The 22371-nt window shown below is 41.0% G+C and overlaps 2 protein-coding genes across 3 annotated transcripts in view; both read right to left on the bottom strand.

Moving 5' to 3' along the window:
- Positions 1-1090: 1090 nt before the first annotated feature.
- Positions 1091-3611, bottom strand: TTC32 (tetratricopeptide repeat domain 32). The gene is made up of 3 exons (XM_084262587.1): positions 3465-3611; positions 3225-3385; positions 1091-2265 (listed from the first exon to the last, which is right to left on the bottom strand). Exons 1-3 carry the CDS (start codon positions 3593-3595, stop codon positions 2138-2140), a joined length of 420 nt encoding a protein of 139 aa, XP_084118713.1. The 5' UTR covers positions 3596-3611; the 3' UTR covers positions 1091-2137.
- Positions 3612-4546: 935 nt separating this feature from the next.
- WDR35 (WD repeat domain 35) overlaps positions 4547-22371 on the bottom strand; it is a gene marked incomplete at its 5' end in the record, with an annotated part of 46461 nt that continues 28636 nt past the window's right edge. For both annotated transcript variants that reach the window (XM_084261733.1, XM_084261732.1), the window contains 13 exons: positions 4547-4972; positions 6066-6306; positions 6902-7058; positions 7862-8002; positions 9035-9199; positions 10261-10371; positions 11647-11779; positions 12785-12931; positions 14804-15007; positions 18300-18436; positions 18568-18648; positions 19207-19417; positions 20941-21050. In XM_084261733.1, the coding sequence (XP_084117859.1) occupies positions 4825-4972; positions 6066-6306; positions 6902-7058; positions 7862-8002; positions 9035-9199; positions 10261-10371; positions 11647-11779; positions 12785-12931; positions 14804-15007; positions 18300-18436; positions 18568-18648; positions 19207-19417; positions 20941-21050 (1986 nt within the window). In that variant the 3' untranslated portion in view covers positions 4547-4824. The remainder of the gene's footprint in view (positions 4973-6065; positions 6307-6901; positions 7059-7861; positions 8003-9034; positions 9200-10260; positions 10372-11646; positions 11780-12784; positions 12932-14803; positions 15008-18299; positions 18437-18567; positions 18649-19206; positions 19418-20940; positions 21051-22371) is intronic.

Consider the following 22371-nt stretch of genomic DNA (forward strand, 5'->3'; position numbering starts at 1 on the left):
ACAGTGCACAACCACATCTGTGACCAGTCAAAGTAAAACTCGGTAGGTCATATTCAACTGTTCATACTGACTTTTTAGTTTTCTTGGCAGGGTAAGTGGGGAACAGGCTTATTTCTACCTCACCTGCTCACCACCAGCCAGGAATTGGTGAGATATCTCAGATTTTGAGACCAAGGCGGTCTGAAATGTGTCAAATCCTTAAATTATCAACCTTGTTTCAGAGATGGAGCAACAAGATACAAAAATGGAAGTGCAGCACGTACACAATATTCAGAGAAGTCCAAATTTAAAATCTTTTTAAAAATATGGTCATTTTTATGACATCACAGCCTGCTTTCCAAACTGTCCATGGTACATTCTGCTATCATGCATCACATTGCTGTTACATCAACCTTCCTGCTGTCAAAAGCCCGAGAACACGAGAGGCCAGTGCTGCATTTGCTCAGCCCCGTGCTCCAAATGAGCTCATTGCGGCTCTTGCCGTTTCCCCCCAAAGCTCAGTGACCTCATTCCAGGGCTGCGGGGATGATGAGGCAACTGCAGCACCTCTCGTATGAGGAACGCCTGAGAGCTGGGGCTGGACAGCCTGGAGGAGACTGAGAGGGGATCTCATCAACACTTACAAGTATCTAACGGGTTGATGTCCAGAGGTTGGGGCCACATTTTTCAGAGGTTCCCAGCAAAGGACAAGGGGCAGTGGGCACAGATTGGAACACAGGAAGGTCCATCTTAACATGACTGAAAACTTCCTTACTCTGAGGGTGACAGAATGCTGGGACAGGCTGCCCAGAGAGGTTGTGGAGTCTCCTTCTCGGGAGAGATTCAAAACCCACCTGGACACAACCCCATGCAACCTGCTCTGGGGGATCCTGCTGTGGCAGGGGGTTGGACTGGATGATCTCCAGAGGTCCCTTCCAACTCCCATCGTTCAGTGATTCTGTGACTCTCAGCAAGGCTGCTGGGGAAGATGTTCAGAGGCTCAAGTCTGTTCCCATGACTTACCCCAAACAGTTCCACCACCTCCAGAGAGCCCTGCACTTGTGCAGGCTCCAGGACCATCCATGGAGAAACTCACCACAAGGAGCAGAACTGGCATTAGCACAATTTATTAAGAAAAAAATATATCCTAAAGCTCACGTAGGAGAGTATTTCTTCTATAAGAACTTGTATTGCTTTGAACATGTAAGGATGCTTCTTAGTGATGACTGTTACAGATTTCTGCAAAGGTCCCTCCTATCATGTGAGAATTCATGTGGATATTGGCAGCCACTTCAATCAGGCAGATTTCACGTTGTATTTTTCAAGTGATTGACCTTCTCCACAAAAAGGAGAAAGCCCACTGCCCACTGTGAACAGCCCAACCACATTCTCTGTCATAAGCTCTGTACAGACAAGCATGAGATAAAAAGTACATGTTCGTTTTTATTCATCCAATTATTAACGTGACCAATAGTTTTACAAAAAAATACAGGTATGCTTGGATCCTGCTCAGGTCACGTGGAACTATCTCTAGGGTTGAGCAAATGTACAAAGGTCGGAGGTCCTCTATCATGTTCCTCACGCAAAGGACAAAGGGTGTTACCTGAAAAGATCTCACTGCTTCTGTGAAGCATTTCCTAATACTGAAACACTCTGAAAAGAAAATCAGTTACAAAAGCATCTCAAGGACAACATCTTATAATTAACAACTGCACTTTTAGCTTAAATCAAATTTGTATTTCAATGTGGACACACACTATCACTATTAAATCGCTGTACTTCTCATAAGCTCCAATCTTAAGTATCTAAATGTTTTATGGGTTGATTTTTCTTCCCCATGAAAGACTACTTAGAACAATCTGTGACAGTACAGAAGTAGAGTTGTAATAAGGACAATGGACTTCATTAGCTGAGCCTCCAACACCTTCATGAAGCACTCCTGTACAAAATCTGCACAAGTATCTCACACAGATCTAACAAGATGGTTTTCCTCAACACTAACAATACACAAAAATAGTTTATTCTTCAATCACAACCCATTTTTACTTATTTACCCAAGAATCAGGTATCTTCTGTAGGGCGTAACAGATGTAAATGATTCCACCAATGACAAAAATCACGTGGTTAGCCAAACATTTTCACACCACTAGCAGCATTTTCAATAACCCCGCTTTTGTTTTTCTTCTTTGTCAAGAATAGCCTGTCTTAGACTCAATGCAGCATCTTCAAACTGGGGGTTAAGCTCTAATACTTTCCTGAAATCTTTCATGGCCTCATCAAAGCATCCTGTCCCAAAAGAAGAAAAAAAAAAAAAAAGGAAGAATTATCTTTCTGTAACTGCTCAAACTCAAACCAAATGACTCCTCACACTGTCACTAACAAGAGGTAGCAGCGGTACTTAGTGGACCCAGTACATTTGGATTCTCCAAGGCCCAACTGCAAGTCAAAGGTCTGAAGAGCAAGAACCCCGAGGCCTATTTGTGAACTTAAAGCAGACTTATGGCTCAACTCCACCAGCTTATTAAAAGAAAGGAGCCAAAAGGCCCACACCAACAGCCAGTCTGCCATAAACCTGGAACACTGGCACACCGCTTCCCAGCTGCTGCCTTCCGGCAGGCTCCATTCTCCTGCTGCTCCCTCTGGTCCCGCATGTGTGTCTTGATGCAACAGCCAAGCTCCAGCAAAAGGAGCTGGCATGTCACTTTCTTACACCATATTCAAAACTCAGGCAACAAATTCCCCAGAGACGGGTGGGCACCAGCCCACCGTGCACTGCGACAGCTGCCCTGCTGGGCTGCACCTGTTTAGGAGAGACTTTAGTTTAGGTGCAATGGCAACATTTGGAATTGCCGGGTTTTACCCCAACACAAGTTTTTCCAAGGCTGAAACTGCACCTTCACCCCATTTTCCCTTGTGCCGTTTCAAACGAAGCTCCCTGCCTCTGGAAAGCGGCGGGAATCGCGCCGCAGCCCCGGGCCAACGCCGGCACCGGTAAGAGAGCGCTCCCGGCCCGTGTCAGCTACGGGAGAGCTCCGCGCCCGCCCCTGGCGCCGGGCGGATGGCAGCCCGGGCGGCAAGGCCTGCGCAGGCCGTGCGGGGCAGGTCAGAGACCGCCGCCGGGCTCGCCAGGGCACAGGCCCAGGTCGCCCTGCCCCGTCCCGCCCCGGGTCAGCCAGGGAACGGCCCCGGGCCCCGCGGCGCCGCATGACGGCCCGCGCGGCGCAGAGGGGCGGCGCGGCCCGTACCCAGCCGGTAGAGCACCAGGCCCCGGTTGTAGTAGGGCACCTCGAAGCCCGGCTGGCACTCGATGGCGGCCGTGTAGTCCTCCACGGCGGCAGCGAACTCCACGCGCAAGTACTTGATCTGACCACGGTTGTTGAGAGCCGTAGCGAGGTCGCGGCCGGCGCTGCGGGAGGATAGGGGGAGAGCGGCCGTTAGGGCGGGCCCCACGCCGCCGCCCCCCCCGCCCCCGCCCCGGCACGTACCCCGCGGGGGCGGGCCCGGGCCCCGCGCACCGGGCGATGTAGCTGCTGTAGAGCTCCTCCGCCGCCGACAGCCGCCGCGCCGCCAACTGCGCCTGCGCCGCCGACAGCAGCTCCGCTGTCTCCCGCTCCATGGCGGCGGCGCCGCCGGAGAGGCGCCGGGGTGACGTCACGCGGAGCTGTCGCCTGGTTGCGTCACCGCGACTGCAGCGGCCGGAAGGGGGTGCGAGTGCCCGGGGCAGCCATGGAGGGGAGAGAGGGAGGGAGGGGCGGGCAGGTACCCGCCCCCCGCGGGTGCTGATGGAGGGACGCCGAATGACGTCACTGCACAGCACGCTCACAGGTGTTTCTACGCGAAGAAAGGCAGAACTCCGGGACAGAGCAAAGCGATCAGAGAGAAGTAACGTTTCCCGGTTTGCTGTGGAACCCGGGGTTCGCTCCACCTGGCCTGAGTGTGTTTGTGTGAGGCTGGGCAGAACCTCACCGCGCTCGGGGCTACTGCCAGGCTGGCCCTGGGCACAGGTCAAGGCGTGGAGCAGGGGCCTGGGGCACTGCCAGAGCCATGGCTCCAATCTCAGGACAAGCAAAAGGAGTAGTGAAGCAGGGAGGAGAGCTCAGCTCCTGAAATCTGCCCCACAGAGGGAGCACAGGTCGCCTTCTCTCCCCACACGCCCTTAACGAAACTTAAAAAACAGGAGGTGGTTACCACATCCCAGTTGGGAAGTTCCCAGAGGTTTCCTTAGCTGGCTGGAGGTGCTCAAAGACCAGGCCCAGCCTGTCAGCACCAATTGCCCAATGCTTGTGAGCCCTTTGTTGCCGTGGGGGGTGGTTAAACACACTTGACAAAAGACAACAGCACAAACATACACCCACGCTGGTGCCATCGCTCCAGTAAAGCGGCAGTAGGAAAATGTATACGTAATAGTGTCAAAATTACTGTGGCCGAATTCAGCATGGGAATTGCTTCCTTCAAAAATTGCCAATTTTGAGAAAACGCAGTAATTTGAAAACAGAAGTGGAGCTTGCTCAGAGTAAAATGTATTAAGGTGAACCTACATTCAATTCACGTGGTTTCAGAACTCAAATTTACAGTCATAAGAATGCTTTTTACCTTAAACCTTTATAAAAAGAGTAACAAATAAACAAAAAAGAAGCCTAACAGAGTCATGTCTTCACATAAATGGAAGCAGTGAAGGGTTCTTCTGTGGGTTCTCTGTTGTTGGCTTTATTTGGTTGTCTGTATTTCTCTCCTCGTGGGACTGTTACAACACCGTACTGTTAAAATGCAGTACCTGGGTAACATTTGAGATAGTGTTTTTAGGAGACATGGTGGATACAGGGACGCACGGCCCTTCATCCTCTGCTATGCTGTACTGTGGCACAGAGGACAGAACTTGTAGTTGCTTGCTTCTTTGGCTTTCATGTAGTGCTTACATATATTGCACATCCAGAACCCACACTCCAGGATAGGCTCACCTGTTGCAACGCATACAGGAAGTTTCCCGTCCTCACTGTTGAGAGAAAGGAAATCAAAAGGATGAAAACATGGTTTTATGATAGCAACAAATACTTGTTTTGCAGAAATTTGCAAAACAGCACACATATCTAATTGTGAGCCTATAGCTAACTGCAAAGCCTGGATGTCTGTCTGTAAAATACTGCTTCCCTATTCAGATGTGCACTGCATCTTGATTATAAGTTATTAAATCATGTAACACTTCACTTTTAACATAGCCAGGGGCGTACATCTTCTCACAACAGACTGCACACCCCAAGAACCATACAGGCAGCCAATCAGGACCAGCAGATGGAGAAGATGAAGTGAAAACCAGGCAGTGAAGGCTATATAAAGGTATTGTCTGATCAGACTCCTGCACTACTTTTGTGCTTATTCCTCTGAAGAGTCAGTGTGAACACCACTAGCGAGGTTCCACACTTCTGCACAGTAAAATCAAAGAAGACAGGTTAAAATCCTGTTCATTAAAAAGAAATTTGATTCACAACCCATTTCCATACACAAATTCCATGCTGACAGCAGGAGATGTATGTCAAAGTTACCACTGTGAGTACAGCTGCTCCAAGGGCTTACTGCTTAAGTATTCTAATACTCTCTTATTTCATTTTCTTCCTATTCTAATTCTTCCATTTGACACAGTCATCTTCTCACACCATGTAGATTTTGGTAATTCACAAAACACTGGAGGTTTACTGGTTGATACTGGCTAAACCTTCTCTTGTGAGTTTGCATCACACCGCAACGGTGGTGTGAACAGTAATATTATTATTTTAATGACACAAGCTACCTTATCAGAGGTCCTAAAACTCCTGCGCCCTGTTCTCACACATTTCAAATTAAGATGAAGTTCCATGTTTATGTCCTTGTCCCTCAAACACAGTCACTGTCTGTTCTCCCAAATAAAATAGTGCTGTATGACCCTTTCTGCAGACCCTCTGACACCTGCATCATTCTTGCCCAATATTTGGTTTAAGCACAAAAGCACCTAATTAGCTTAGTCACACAAAACCTGCTAAAACCCAAAAGACAGAAAATAGCAGGAAAAAAAATGCTCCTGTTATTACAGTAACATATAAATATAAACCCACCTCTCAAGAACGTCATCCAAATCAGACTTTTTGTTGTACTTTGGACAATGTCTCACGAATATCTCTAAAGCAAGGTCTTCATACTGTTGCCTCTGCTCTGGCCTAAGAGTTTCCAAGGATTCTAGTTTAACAAAGGCTTTTGAACAAATATCAAATGCTCGATTTGCACATGCACAGAGCGCCAAAAGGGAATAGATTTCAACTGCAGGGATAATGTCTTCATAGCCTCGCAAATGAAGAGCTAAGAAATGAAAAAAAAAATCCAATTACAAGTCTTCTGAGAAGCACAAACATCTGTATGAAATATTTGCTACTAGTTGATGGTATTAATCTTACAAATTGGCCACAATGAACCAAAGTCTTTTCAGTGACATGACTGTGAAACATGTATGGTTCAACTCTGAAAAAAATAAATAAGGGGATTTGGGATATTAAGGTGTCTTTTTGGGACTCTTTTTTTTCCTCTTTCATAACTTGGAGGGCACTGTTTGCTTCTCTAACTCCCACATTATTTTTATGAAGCTCTACAGGGAGGTCTGATGTGAATTCAGGCATGCCTTATAAATTAAAGAATAAAACAAAACAATCAACAGAAAATCTGCAGATATTGTCCAATGTAACCAGGTAATATTTACTAAGTTAGATTTCCATTGTCTCCAACAAAACACTTTCCAGGTACCTTGACTGCAGCCATATTGATTCATTATAGAGTTTTATTTTCAGTTCCATGGAGCTAGCACTAACAGAAAAATGTGCCAACCATAAATGAAATTATGTGCTGCTCAAGTCTGTACAATTAGAACAGTTACTTTACAGAGTTAAAAATGAAGTCCTACCTGTTTTAAGCGCCGCATCTACAGAACCTTTATAGAGCTGTCTTTGTGCTAGTATGAAAAAATGGTAAGCCTCAGCTCCTCGCCAAGCATTGTCTGCAAAGCGGTTAGTTGAAGAAAGAATGTCTTCTTCTAGCAGACCAGCCAAAGCTGAAGCAGTCTGAAAACAAAGCAGTATCACAAGTAATTTTTATACAAAACAGATACAGCAGGAAATGGGGGTATATGAAAAGAACTTTTCTGTACTTGGTGATTATACCACTATGTGCTAGCTAGGGAAAATATAAATACAGGGACCTAAAGTGAACAGTGTTAGGTATTTTATACAGTGCATAGGCAGAACATATGGTGCAGATTTTCAAAGATAAATATCATATACATGTGTACAAATATATTCTGTGCACATCTGCAGACTGGTTCATAGTTTGGATTAATACTGCATTTCAACACCAGATCTCTTAAAACTTTGTTTAAACTCTTTCATTTGTGCATAGAAAGATGAAAGCTTGAGCAGAAAAGTTCTTCCATTTGCTTCCCCCATATCTGTATCCATCTTCCTGTTAAATTATAGCCAACACAGCTTAATCTAATCACAGATCTCTCTTTGGGATTGATAATTACTCCTAAATGACAGGAGAGTGAGAGTCTTGCAGGAAAAAAAAATCTGGAGATGCTTTCTATGATTTTCATTGTCACAGTGAAAACATTAAGAAAAAACACATTAAACTCAGGAAGAAAAATATCTATTAATACATATGATTTAAATGTTTAAAATAATTCTTTAAACCATATGTTTTCAGGAAAGACTTACTTTAAGGAAAGCTTTGTTCTTAAGTTGGAAAAGGCTTTATTAAAAAAACATAATAGCCTCACATACCTTGCTTTATTCTGACTAGGTAGCAGAAACCAGAATTCAGGAAGATAAAAAAATACACACACACCCCCACACCCCCAACAGTGTACCTCTGAACTTGTTCCTTTAACCTTTCCCCTTTGTGCATTTTGCATTTGTTCATGGGACTGTTCGACAAGTAAGGCTGATAATACATAAAGTTTTTTAACTCGCAAAGGCTTTGTCCTTTTCTTTGCCTCTTCATCTGCAATCTTACAAAATAAAATCAAATAATTTAATGTAGTTATATATATATATAAATAATATACATATATATATATATATATTAGAAGAGTCGCTTCATTCTCTTGGACAATTGCATGCTTGTACAAACCTAAGAAATCCTGCCAAAAACCCATTCTACATTTGAATGTAATAATTAGGACTGCAAACAGAACTATAAATGAAAACGTCAAAGTGAAGAATGCACTTCAGTCTATATTTATTTAGCTAACAAGCATTTAAAGCCAGATTCTCGGGAAGGATAAATCAGTGTAACTATGTATAAATCAATTCACTTAATATAAAAATAAACTGAAAAAAAAAGAAATAGTGATTTTTAAACACTGAAGTTTAAGAAACACATAGTTTTCAATAAGGTCTGGTGGTTTTCCCAGAAAAGAAGAATGGCTTTTGAAAGTAACATATACATATGTTTTACTATAAATATTTGCTGCAAAAATTACATATTACTATTACAGACTTTGTAAGTTATGTACAGAATCTCTGCAGCCAAACCAAATCTAAGCAATATCTTTATCTTAAAAGAACGCCACAGCAGTTTATAACTGAAGGCACCAATTGAAGAAATACCAAACTGTAACTGCTAGTTAATGACATTGCTATTTTTAAAAATAAGGGACATAAAATGAACCCACACAATATATAAAAATAATGTGGACGCTGCACCCAGGCAGGTCTGCTGTACTCCACTAGGCAATGCTGGGCAACAGGACCTTTTCTGAGGCACAGATCATCTCATCCTGAAGTGAAAGTCTCAAAATAAATCTGATGGCTTGTGTCCTAAGTCTCCTCTCCACCAGCTACTGAGGACACACTGGGTAACTCTCAGATAGCAGTACCTGAACTGGATTCATCTCTGCAGTATCCTGTATAATGACATCTCCTTGTTGCCTGGACTTTGTTAACACTAAAATAACCCCAAGAAAATTAAAATAGCATGGAAATAAAAAGAGCTAGCCCAAAACCCGAGTTACTTGACTTAAAAATAAAACATGCAGTACCTTGAACATGAGCTTAGCAGCTTCAAAGAAATAATTTGCTTTACGATAGAGTTCTATAGCATCAAGGATTTTATTTTTTTCCAGTAAATGACTTGCATATCTGGCTAACAAGGATCCAATCTCTTTCATATTGTGATTTTTAGCCAGCTCCACAGCTTTATTCCACTAGAAATAAAAGCAGACAATTACCAACCCCGTTTTTCCAAATACATCCTCAGAACAAGCTGGTTTTTCCATGAATAGCCTGCAACATTTGTGTGCAATACTTCATCGCCACTTAGAACCAGGCTACTATAAAATTAAAGTGAAAAGCAAGAGAATACAAATGCTAACATCATTGCCAATCGTGATACAGCAGGCTTGTGAAACAAATGCTGAACCTCTGTCCAAAACCACATACAAAGCAGTTGCTTCTGCTTTGGTAAAAGCTTTGCAAAATCACTTCATTGCTGCTCACAGCTGGACATGTGGATTTCAATGCTTCTGGTATTACTAAAACCCAGACTCTCAAAAGCATGTCTAAAAGAGGACTTCAGCCCATAAGCTTAAGGCACAAATAATAACACTTTATTCATCCTTCTATATACCTCATTTTGTCTGTGAATTTTCCTGACCTTCAAATGTTTGGCTACTGTTTGCCCCAGATCAGAGTTTGGCAAAACTGAGAAGCTTAGCTGAATCTCATACCTAATGGCCCTTCAGATCCATAAACTAGGAAAGTGTTCCCATAAAGACACCACTAGCCAGTCCTCCTGGTCCCATACATCATGCTCCTCATTGCCATCTTCAGTTTCTCTCTTACTTACCTTGACAGAAACATTTGCACAGGTAAATCATACTGGGGAACAGCTCTAGCTATAAACATGGAGAGAATTTTCCAGCTACATCCTAACGCAGCCAAACACATTTTGTGTCTGTACAAGGAAGGAGGGGGATGTGGAAAATGAGCAGCCAGAAGCTCTGGTCTTTCTCCCATTCCATCAGGAGGCAGCACAGCTTGGCTCTGTGAAGGCCACACACGCAGAAGCAGCACTGCTGTATATAGCTTTGTCTCCCCAATGCTCTGGTCCTCATTTCAGACAGCTGGTTTAAGCACTGAGGAAAGAATTTTCTAGAAACCATAACGAATCATCAGACACTTAACAAGGACGTGTATTTAGCTGGGCATTAGGATAGAAATCTGTTAAACTCGTATTAGTAAAGCAGATTATCTACTGCTGTTTTACCTGGTTGAGATGTACACAGGTATCTACTGCATCCTTTGGTCGATTACATTTCAGAAAGGCTGACACAGCTTGTTCACACATTCCCACTCTTACAAACATATAAGCTATCTCCTGCAAAAAGCATCAGCACCATGTTAAATTCACTTCCAGACTTTCAGCATGTTGTGTAGCAACTGAAATACCACTTTATTCTTTAACTCCAAAAGGGGGCAAAGGGGTCGTTTGCTCTGTGGATTCAGACAACATGTACTATTGTAAATATTTGGATTTGGAAAATTAAAAATTCCTCTTTCAAATAAAATCATATCAGCAGGACTGTGTTCCTACCATTTAAAGAATTTCACAAAACTCTGCCATTAGAAAGAGGTTAAAGAGAAAGTGCTGTGTCTTGCTTTGTTGAAACAAATGAAAATGCCATTAAATGAGAATGTTTTGCATTTTTTTCAAGCATTTTTGATTAATCAATCATATCAGAGTTTTAAATTAGATATTACTTAGTGGGTCATAGAATCACAGAATCCTAAAATGTGTTACATTGGAAGGGACCTTTAAAGGTCACCTAATCATGTAAGCAGGGACATCTTCACTAGGTCAGGTTGCTCAGAGCCCATCATGCCTGTCCTTGAATATCTCCAGGGATGGGGCCTGACCACCAATCTGGGCAACCGGTTCCAGTGATCTACCACCCCCATATTGAACAACTTTTTCCTAATATCCAATCAAAATCTCCCCTTTTCTAGTTTAAAACCATTACCCCTTGTCCTACTGCTATATGCCCTTGGGAACAGTTCTTCCCCAGCTTTCCTATAGGCACCTTTCAGGTACTGGAAGGCTGCTATGAGGTCCCCTCGCTGTACAGTCTCATCGGAGGTCATTTCAGGGTATACCACCTACTCCCTCCTTTCAGCAGAATATCTTGTATTTTCATTCTACATTAGCATTCCCACTAGAGCTACCATGTAAGAACTTAAACCAGGGATAGCAACCAGGAAGAATTGGGGGGGGATAATACCACAACAGTGTAGACCAGATGACAAAATGAGAGCTAAAGTAAGGGTCCAGCCAGGAAGGGTGACTTCTCAGTGAAGCACAGCTGTTCTAGAGAGTACAGTTTGGGGAGGGAAGCAGTGAATTACAGACTTAGCCAAGCATCCATAAAGCATGATGAATAATTAGGTCTTTCTGGGGAACTTGGATGATAAGGTAAAGTGGTGGTATGAAAACAACAGTAATACTGGAGATCAATACCAAAGTAACACAATCATGCTTCAGTGAGCAGGTCGTATACTGTAAAATCTTTCTCTCTTTCTTAACCTCCTGAGATGGGAAATTCTCAGTAAATAGTTGAGCATAAGACAATGAAAAATAAAGGTGCTTTTTGCTTACAGGGAGCAATTTATTATTCTCTGGAAGTGATTTAGCTAGATTCTCCAGTCCTTGGTAGTCCTCTAGCATGTAGTAGCATTCAGCTAAACGTTCCTGGTTTCGTCCTTTTACATAATACTGTTCAGCACTGAACCTAATTATAAAAAAAAAAATTAAAATGTGGTGGCTTCTTTTATACAAACACAAGGGAAGCTTCTCACAGTGTAAGCCTTTTGCAAGTTTAAAATTACATTATTTTAAACAGACAACTTTACTTGAGAGAGCTTTTGTAGGTAAGAAAGCTATAAGTTCACTGCTTTGCTAAAATGCACTAGAAGTTTTAATTTTCAGAGATCACTATACTGAAGTGGTAGCAGGACTGACAACTCTGACTAGCTTAAGGCTAAGAAGTCAAGGAATCTTAAAACTATTCCCACATCTGCACAGAACATGGCTGATAATAGACAACAACTTACACTAAACTTTCAGAAAAAGGCTTTGCTGTTGTGCCTCCATATTTTAAAATGCAAGCACTATGATCTCAAAGGCCATTTGGCAAAGTTACCTAAAGCATCTAAAAATCAACTTTCAAAATCTAATCATGAGTTTTCAACTGCTTTTGGACCCAGATTCTTTGAGCTAATATAGTTCGGGTAATGGCAATACACAGTGTGGAGCCTTGGAACTCTGGGAGACAGTGTGTTCTGAATGCTACAAGTTTACATGGGCTTATAAAGCAACAAGAGAAGTTAATGAAACAAAATTTCTCTGCAAATTGTTAATTATGAAGATGTCACATCTGGGTCAGTAAGCAAATGTGACTGCAAAATGTGTCCACATACGTGGACAAGGACCCAAGGACCTTCCTTGGGTACCCAGACTGGGTAATAGCTGGAGACAGATCCAGGTCAGAGAGAACCTTTTCAAATATTTGTGGGTTTAAGCATTATAGAATGCTTGTGTTTTTGAAATTCACTGATGTTTAATAATTCTAATACTTTCCATATCCAGCCTAATATAACTGTATAGGGTCCAAAATTATTCCATGTATTGCATCCTGACCTTCCTGACATCTGTCCCTCCTCACAAATTAAGTCTTGTCATCAATTTTACCATTTATTTTATCATTTCCTCTTACTAGGTCTTCTACAAAACATACCAGATCTGACGATCGGCAAAATAATCTCCAATAGCATCGTGTGCTTGCTCAAGAAGGGCATCATCTGAATCACCTGAGCCAGTCTTCAACAGCTGCAGTACTCGGAACCAATCGCCCAGTTTTATCCGTAGGCCAATGGCAAGATCTCTAATAGAAAATAACAAGAAAAAGCCAAAGAGAATAAACCAGCTAACAAAAATCTCAAGGAAATCAGCCAGAAGTATTTTCATGTTCATAACCTACATGGCAGGTACCACAATAATCCCAGAGATCTTGTTTACAGTTGAGACAGTATTCCATAAAAGCAAATCCTGAGAGAGGTCACAGGTTAGATCATACATGTGTGCTTCCCTACTGGCCACTCTCCACTGTGAGGAGTTAAATGAAAAGCTGACAAGTCAGCTGACCTACTTCAGACATCCTTTTATCCGTATACTATTCTTTATCTCTCACCACTGACCACTACAGTAGATGTCAGCAGCTGCAAAAGGAGGGACAGGAGGGAGATGAGGGGAAGGGCCAAGGAACAAGTAATGTGAATAATGGAGGCTAAAGTTGAGGTGTAATAAAAATCAGACACATCACTTTCAGATTCAGGATGACTTTGGACAAAGGAGAAAGGACTCAAAAACAGCCCTTCCTTCTTATTATTCTTGCATATACATGACCCGCCATGTCTCTGTCTTGCAGGCTTTTTCCACCATATCATGTAATTCTATATTACTTCATATAAAGGTAATTCTATATGAAGGTGTATAGAAAAGTAATGGGAGAGATAGATGCAATTCTTTTTAAAATGTCCTAAACTTGCAAGTGAGTAAAGGAAGGCAACAGCAAGTCAGTCCAATCAGGGAAATAACAGCATCTATCAAAAAAAATTTAAATTTTATATGAAAAATAGTTTTATTTCAACCTGATTTATGGTAGATCCTTATTAAGATTTTTCTAGTGGTGAGGAGACACAGTAGGTCAACACAGAATTTCCATAGTCTTGTAGCTGGAGAATTAAGATGCTCTACTGTTAAGGAAACCAGTAAAAAAAAAACCAAAGCAAAACATAATCTAATTCTTTGTCTTCTACAATCCAATAATCGCCAAATTTCTCTTCAAGCACATGGAAAGGAATATGCCATATCTAAAAGTCAGTGTTGCAGTGTGACTGAAGTGGTTATGAGACAGCCTGCTCCTCCTAACCAGCATACTTCCATGGTCTACTTAAATTAAGGGCAAGAAGGTTTTCCATTACCAGGCTCTAACGTGCATCTCTCCCCAGTTCCTACCTTCTCTCCTGCTTCCACCTTTACCAGTGAAGAAGCAGCATGAATGAATAACTTTTTCTTCTATCATTCCCTACTGTTTTTTTTTCATGGTTGCATTAATCATAGCTTAAAAATTGCACATATTTCTAAGTGATTCATGGTTCTCCATGTTTGACCACCACCTACAGGCTACATCGTACAACTGCTGCTTATTATTTCTCATTACCATTTTTCAGTAAAAACAGTGCTCTAGCTAATTACTTAGCATACATTTCTATTTTTGAGTAATAATGTAATTTTGCTTTGTTTGTTTTCATTCCTGAGAAAAATTCAATTGATTGGTCCACATTTTCATCCAGAGTCCTTTCTGTCTCTCCAGAGATTGCAGTTCATTAAAACACCCGTTGTTTGTATATGTAATTGGAAAGAATGTGTACTTGGCTACTAGCTAAAAGCAACAGTACATAAATTAAACATTAGTTAAGATTGTATGTATTTTTGGAATCCCAGCTGAAATGCCATCAAAATACTTGTGAAAAAACATCTGTGAAGCACAGTGCTACCTAGAACAGCCGAGGTTTTGCAAACAGTTTGGAATGTGCTGATTTACCTATAGAATTCTCTCAACCTGATCCTTTTCTGTCTTCCCAGAAACTGGTACAGAGCCTGCAGTGCTAGACTAGGCATTCTTTATTAAGGCAAGCATATTTTCATACTTTTTTTTCCTTTATTTACTGATGAGATGATGACATGCCATTACCTTCTGTCCATATCCAGATACATTCTTTCAGCTTCTTCAAATCTGCTAAAATAGGCTGCCACTTCAGCTTGTTTCATTGACTCACTCTGCAGGTTGCCCAGACGCTTCACAAATTTAATACCTTGATAATCTTTGCAACGGACAAAAGCTTGTTCAGCAGTCTGCAGATCCAGTTTCTGAAGAGCAGCTTCAGCCAAGAGACGCCTGTGTGAAAAGTCAGCGTGTTAGATATAAATGCAGCTATCCGGTACCTTAAATGAAGATCCATTTAACTAGTCATCATTTAAAGAAGAGATTCAAGTTACTGCAATTGTATTGTTTACTAATTAATCTTAATTTGGTTGTATGCTTGTCCCCAGTGTGTTCTGTCATCTATCCAGTACTTGCTCAGGGTAAGATGTTCAAAGAATTGCTAATATTCTTTTGTCCAGCTGTTCGAAGGGACATTGGCTTGGGAGGAATGGGCAGGGTTTGAGTGTTAGAGTTGTCCTGTGTGAAATGTGTGGCTGGTCTCAAACTAGTTCCATTTAGATATTTCTACCTATGCATAACGTTCAGCCATGATGGCAGCCCCAGTCTAAAGGCCTCCAACTAAATTGAAAGTTACAATACTCTTCCAGAAACATCAATTTCTTAAACCTAAGAAAAAAATATAATAAAATATATGCTGCTTTATATGGAGACATGGACACAGATGTGCATGCACACACAGAGCATAAAATACCAGATACTGTGCTTAATGCTGGTGACCAGCGACAGGACACAAAGGAATGGAATGAAATGGCATGGGGGAAGTTCAGGTGGGATGTTAGGAAAAGGTTCATCTCTGAAAGGGTGGTCAGTCGCTGGGACAAACTTCCCAGGGAAGTGGTCACGGCATCAAGTGTGTCAGAGCTCAAGGAGCATCTAGACAACACTCTTACTCATATGGTTTAGTCTAGCTAGTCCTGTGAGGAGCAAGGAGTTGGACTCCATGATCCTTATGCATCCTTTTGAAGTACTCTATGTAGCCGCTCATGGATTAGAAGGGTATACTCTTCACTGGGTTAAAAACTGGCTGGTCGGCCGGGCCCAGAGAGTTGTGATAAACAGAGCTAAATCCAGCACGTGGCAGGTCACAACTCGTGTTCCCCAGGACTAGGTGCTGGGGTCAGTCCTGTTTAACATCTTCATTACTGATCTGGACAAGGGGATTTAGTGCACCCTCAGTAAGTTTGCAGATGACACCAAACTGTGTGGGAGTGCTGATCTGCTGGAAGGCAGGATTGGTCTGCAGAGGGACCTGGACAGGCTGGATCGATAGGCAGAGTGGGGTCCAACAAGGCCAAGTGCCAGGTCACAAAACCCAGGCAGTGCTACAGGCTTGGGGCAGAGTGGCTGGAGAGCTGCCTGGAGGAGAAGGACCTGGGGGTATTAGCAGACAGCCAGCTGAACATGAGCCGGCAGTGTGCCCAGGTGGCCAAGAAGGCCAACGGCATCCTGGGCTGTATCAGGAACACTGAGACCAGCAGCAGTAGGGCAATGATAGTTCAGCTCCGGTAAGGCTGCAAAGTGTTCAGTTTTGGGCCCCTCACTACAGGAAGGATGTTGAGATGCTGGAGCATGTCCAGAGAAGGGCAACAAAGCTGATGAAGGGTTTGGAGTACAAGTCCTATGAGGAGGCGCTGAAGAAGCTGGGGCTTTTTAGTCTTGAGAAAAGGAGGCTGAGGGGAGACCTTATTGCTCGCTACAACTACCTGCAAGGCGGTTACAGAGGTGTCAGGGTTGGTCTCTTCTCTCGGGTGACAAGCAAGAGGACAAGAGAAAATGGCTTAAAGTTGCACCAGGGACATTTAGGTTAGATATCAGGAAGAATTTCTTTACTTTCAGTTGTCAGGCATTGGAACAGACTGCCCATGGAGGTGGTGGAGTCACCATCCCTGGAGGTATTTAAATGCTGTGTGGATAAAGTGCTTACAGACGTGATCTAGAGGTGGACTAGGCAGGGTTAGGTTGTGGTTGGACTCTATGATCTTAAAGGTCTCTTCCAACCTAGGTGATTCTATGAAATACTGTTTTTCAGAATGCACATTCTGGAGACAAAAGCACAATTGGATAGAAAGGAATGGGTTTTTGTGACAAACTTTTAAAGCAAGTTGTATTGTCCAGCCTTTCAGCAATACTAAATCCCCCTCTGAACTGTCAAAATTGAGAACTCTCAATCCCCCTTGATGGAAGCCATACATCCATTATTGCAAGAAATCAGTTAGCTTCAAAGCAGAGCCAAAACAACTAAAGAAAGGTTCAGAGAGACAACCTCCAGAGAGTTAAAGAGAATTGGCAGTATTCAAGGAGTAACTTGTCAACAACATTTTAGCTTCTGCTTCTGAGTTTCCATTAAATTATCTACTGAAGCCTTTACTCTTCCAGCCCTCATGACATGAAATAGATTACCAGAGCTACTGTTTTCACAGGTTCACTCTTAAATGTTTGCTGTGCAGGCTTTTCAAGTTTAGTTTAATAACTGAGTCCATGTTTAGGTTAAACATGCCAACATCTCCTTTTCTCAGATTACTTCTAAGATGCTGCAAAACAACATGTTAACATACTCCTCCCTTTCTCATCTGTCCTTTATGGCCTGTCCAAAATGCTACAAATTTAGGCAACTGCTCTTGTTTTTATTCTATGTTCCTTTTACTGGCTTTAAGCTCCTTGTCATCCAGCTTTGATATAAAATATATAAATAAATACCCTCTCAATTCATCACCAATTTTAATTTTAATTTAATTAACTTAAAATTGCTTTTCTGCCAACTTTTTAATTTCCTTCAGATTTGCCTCTAAAAGCAGGAAGTGCTGTATCCACTACCATGACACACATAGCATGCCTGCCATTCCAGGTACTACAGCATAAAAGGACAGAGTTCCAATTTAACGGCCCTATTTTGGGGCTTCGAGAACTAGAAGCCTGGGAAAGCACTGGTCCCAAATTCCTTTTTTAAGATGGCTGTCGAGGATTCTTGTTCAGAATCTCCCAAATCATGAATTCTCAAATGCTCAGCAACAAAAAACTCACTTTCTTGCACCCTTGGAAAACATAACACAGCTGGAGTTCCAGCCGGGGACAGCAAGGCCCACTTTAGTCCTTCCCTCAGCACTGTAATACCCCTCTGGAGTGATTCAGCCCAATGAAAAGAAGTTCTCAGAACAGCTGCCATTCAAATTGCATCTGAGCACTGTTGCTCTTCTTTTCTTTTCTTTTTTTTTTTTTGTTTACATTATTCTGTTTAAGTGTATATTGCAGTGGCTGGTTTTCATTTGAGGTGTTGTACTTTAATACTAGAATCACAGAATCTTTAAGGTTGGAAAAGACCTCTAAGGTCAAGTCCAACCATCTGCCCAATACCACCATATCAACTACAATACTACCATGTCAACTAAGGTTGATCTGTCTGAACAGGAAAAGAATACAAAAGAACACAGGTTTGAACAAAGTAGGCTTATAAAGAGATTTTTACCAAAGTCTGGGATGTGGATTGTCTTCTATGAATTGGGAAGATTCCTCAATGCCAACTTTTTCAATCAATGCCCGACTGTCTCGTAATGACCGAATCTCAAAATTGATGATATAATACTTGTCAGGATGTTCAGGGCGCTAACATAATAGATAAAGAAACATAATTTTATTCTATACCACTTTTATTCTCACTCAGTACAGGTATCTACTGTTCAAACCATTAAGACAGACATCAAATTTTCCGACAAAGTAAAATCAATTATACTTACCTTTAATATTTCATCCAGAAGAACAGATTTGATTTCTAAATCTTCAAAGTTGCAAATATATCCAGAAGTTTGTATAGGTTCCTTAAAAATAAATAAGTTACAAAGCAATGAACTTGTATTCTGTCTGATTAACTCCTAACCAAATCTGTTAGGTATACATAAAGATATTTTCTTCTCCAAACTAGAATTTAATTACATTTCCAACAGGAAACAAATAGTAAGATCATTAACTTTACTGACAAATCCACGCACAGAAGCAATTTAAAATCCTCATGTTTTCTATAACCAAATTACAAGAAAGATATTAAGGAATACCTGCCAATATTTAGATTCAACTGAACTGTGTTTTACAAACATCATTACTAAAACTGTATTTCTGTTTTCCAATGCATACAAAAATATGCTTCTGAAAAGAAAAATATGACAGCTTTCCAGGACTGATAGTTCATTTTACTTATTTGTTCCCAAACAACACTCCCACAACAGAGCCTGCGAGATTCTGAGATTTCCAGAAGCAAGGTTGTTTATATAAACACTTGCCTAATTGAACGATAAGCACAAGATAATCCTACTCAACACAGAGCCATTAACTTACGAACTAGTTTTTAAAATGTGCAGTTTGTGTATGTTAATATTTACCTCTGGATCCAAGTTTCTGAAAACATACATTCTTGTTTTCTCCATCATTGCAAACAAATCTGGGTTATCTTTGGCCCATTTCATGTCCCAGACATCTTTGCGTTCCAGTTTCAGCTGCTCACCTATTGCTTGCTGCCCTGTACTGTCTGCTACCCGTGTGTCCAAGTCAAAGAAAGTCAAAACACCTGAAAGGTCTATGATAGCAACGCGACTACAGAGAAACAAAGGGAGAAAAAATAAGACAGCTAAATAATACTATTCGAGGTTGTAAATCTGAAATAGTTCCTTAAACTGGCACCCTCATGCCCCTCTAATCCAATACCAATATAATTCCATAGATTCAGTGAGATGTGTCTGATTTTCATGTATCTGCACAGCAGAGTCTGGGGATGTGGAAAGCAGTTTTTCATCTGCTCATACAGGATCTGGTCCTGCAAACTTTCTGAAATATCCAGCATTTTGGAAATCCTTCAGATATCAAGTTGATTAAATTGCAGGTTCTGGCCCTCGCCAAACTTTTCTTGAGAAAGCCTAAAATTAGTCATCAATCAGAATTATTTTCATTACTTACTAGGAGGCAATGAAGCAGATCCTTAAAAAGACAGTGTGGTGATACAGACTATTAATCTCTAAAACATGATTTCTTGTATTTCTACAGAGGGTATTCTTTAGTTTTTTTTCCAGACAATATGAAGTATAATCCAATTAGTCTTTGCAGTTATTTAAAATATGGGAAAAAAACAATTTCTAAAGGGTTGCATTTTAAAATTTCCAGAGACATAGGTCTTCAGTGAATCATAGTCATCTATATTTACTATAATGCCACTTTAACAGCATTTCCAAATATTGATGGGTATCTGGGCAACCTTAATCTCTATTAACATTTCAAAAGTAATTTAGAAAATTAACTTGGTAATGCTTATGGATCTGTGCCTTTTCACTAGGACAAGGTCATTTAGGAAGGAAACAGCTCAGGTTCAAAATAAAACTAACATTGCTCTGACTGGAACACATTGCCTTTTAAGTGAAGTAATCTGTTTGCAGTCTATACCTAAAAAGGTGAGCGATCTACAAATGCATTATGAATTTTGTTTGAAATTATAAGGTTACTTTGAAGTTATTACAATTGTTGTACAAGTCCTCTTTAGTATATTGCCTTTTCTGCCAAGACTTAAATTCTTGTAGAAACATAGCTGTTATAGAAAGTAACTTGAGTATTGGCTCAGCTGAAGCTTCGGAAAATCAGTCTTGCTAGAAGCATTGCCACCGGCTACAGCTTGTAACAACAGAAAATTAACATGGGATGAACAAAGTTCCTGGGCATTAGAAGGACATGGAAATAGAAAGAAGACTTAGGCATATAAAATTGCAGGTTATGACATATTTTTTTCAATTCATGTCATGATGACAGGAAGCTTATATTTGGTTCATCTAATAACAGAGATACTTTCATGTATATGGTTGCTTAAAATTCAGACACACACCCTAAAGAGTTTAAAACATAGAGCTACTATACTAACACAGTCTCTGAGAAAAATCTGATGACTGGCCAGGTGTAATTAATAAATAAATGGTTAAACAAACACTAATAACAAGCTAAAATAATAATTAGTTCATGTCAAAGTAAAATTAGTGCATGATTATCATAGAATCCTAGGATATATAGCATTAGTATTTCGACAAATTGTAGTGGTTTATTTTTAAATTGCCATTAGAAATAGACCTGTAACTTACCTGGAGTTGCAATTCAAAGACAGCTGGTATGCACGACAGTTCAGGGTATACTTCTGTACTATAGCAACACTAGGAAGGCTGTATCTCTGAATAGTGCCGGATTCTCTTCCCTAAGGAAAAGCAGTGCTTGCTTATTAAGAGATTTTTTTTCCATCAATAAAGCCTTTTCAAAGGTTTTATTTATGTGCTGTCAAAAGTGTTTTGGATAAGTAATGGAGCAGAAGTAGAGAGGAATTGTCACCACCCTAAAAATTCCAAATTCTGCTATTTAAACTGAGGTAGTTTCTTAACATGCTTTAAGTTACAGATTTGCTTAAATTAGGGATGTTAAAATGAAAAGCCATAGTCCACATACATAGAGCCTGCGGAACAGTCTTGGGAGCCTGACAATTCCCCAGATTCCTGTCCCACATTGGTAAATCCACTTGAACAGTACCAGCTCAGGTATGGAAGCAGCACAGCTGCATTCATGTAGTGCTGTCTGTATGCTAACAAGTCTCACCAATTACTGAGCTAGCTTTAAAAGCAAATGCTGTAAAATATACTCATTGCTCAAAGCTTGAGTAACAGTGTACAAATCCAAATACTGATGTGGTTTATCTTTATTTTGCTGAATGACACACCCGTGTCCCACATCACGACACTATCAGGGCAACAGTCTAAAATGAGTTTGACATGAATGATCACTGCCACTATGTTCTCATGGTGTTTCTGTAGACTGAACAACATATCCAACATATTTTACCTACCATTTAACACTGTGCTGGAAATGAGTCAATATTAAGCTTTAATGTCGTCCAAATCTATCCCTTCTCCCCCCCCTCCCCGATACTCAGCATAAACCACCTTTCATCTCTGATTTTTTCATATCTGTGTACCCTATAAGCTGAGCAGCAGATTTTGTCAGAAATGTTAGAAAAATCTAACCACTGTAATAAGCATTCAGCTTCAGCACATTGATCCAGATCTAATCTCAAAGGCATTTCCTCTCATTCCCTTCCTTTTAACCAAAGTCACTGGTTAATTACTCCCTTCATTTAATTTTCTCACTCTTATTCAAGCAGAAAATGCCATAGTCTCCATCACACTTTTTTCATCCATGTTTTAACTCATCACCCACTGATTTTCTAAAATCCAGTTAAATGATATAACCAGGAAAAAAACCCAACAAGACAACTCACTGGAGTAGGAACTTGGGAAAATATCAAGATCTTTTTTAGGAAGGTGGATAAAATGAAGAAATAGTGTTCTTTTTCTATCTTTGTTCTGCTCAGTTAGTTTGTTTTAAGGGCCACCAGTATCTCTGTTCATCTAATAACATCACTCTTATCAGATCAGGAAAAAAAAAGCACCAGCTGTTTGGCATGATACAAGACCTCTTCCATAACTCATATCCATAATCCAAAACTGTATGCATGCATGTGACATACA

Source organism: Gallinula chloropus, assembly GCF_964237585.1.
Source record: "Gallinula chloropus genome assembly, chromosome: 3".
NCBI lineage: Eukaryota > Metazoa > Chordata > Aves > Gruiformes > Rallidae > Gallinula > Gallinula chloropus.

Bases quoted from the DNA above. Each gene is read 5' to 3' on its own strand.
- TTC32 (XM_084262587.1), bottom strand. From the start codon at position 3,595: ATGGAGCGGGAGACAGCGGAGCTGCTGTCGGCGGCGCAGGCGCAGTTG. The intron at 3,386-3,464 runs GTACGTGCCGGG...ATCCTCCCGCAG, and splicing joins CCCGGGCCCGCCCCCGCGGG to CGCCGGCCGCGACCTCGCTA. The intron at 2,266-3,224 runs GTACGGGCCGCG...CTTTTGGGACAG, and splicing joins CCTGGTGCTCTACCGGCTGG to GATGCTTTGATGAGGCCATG.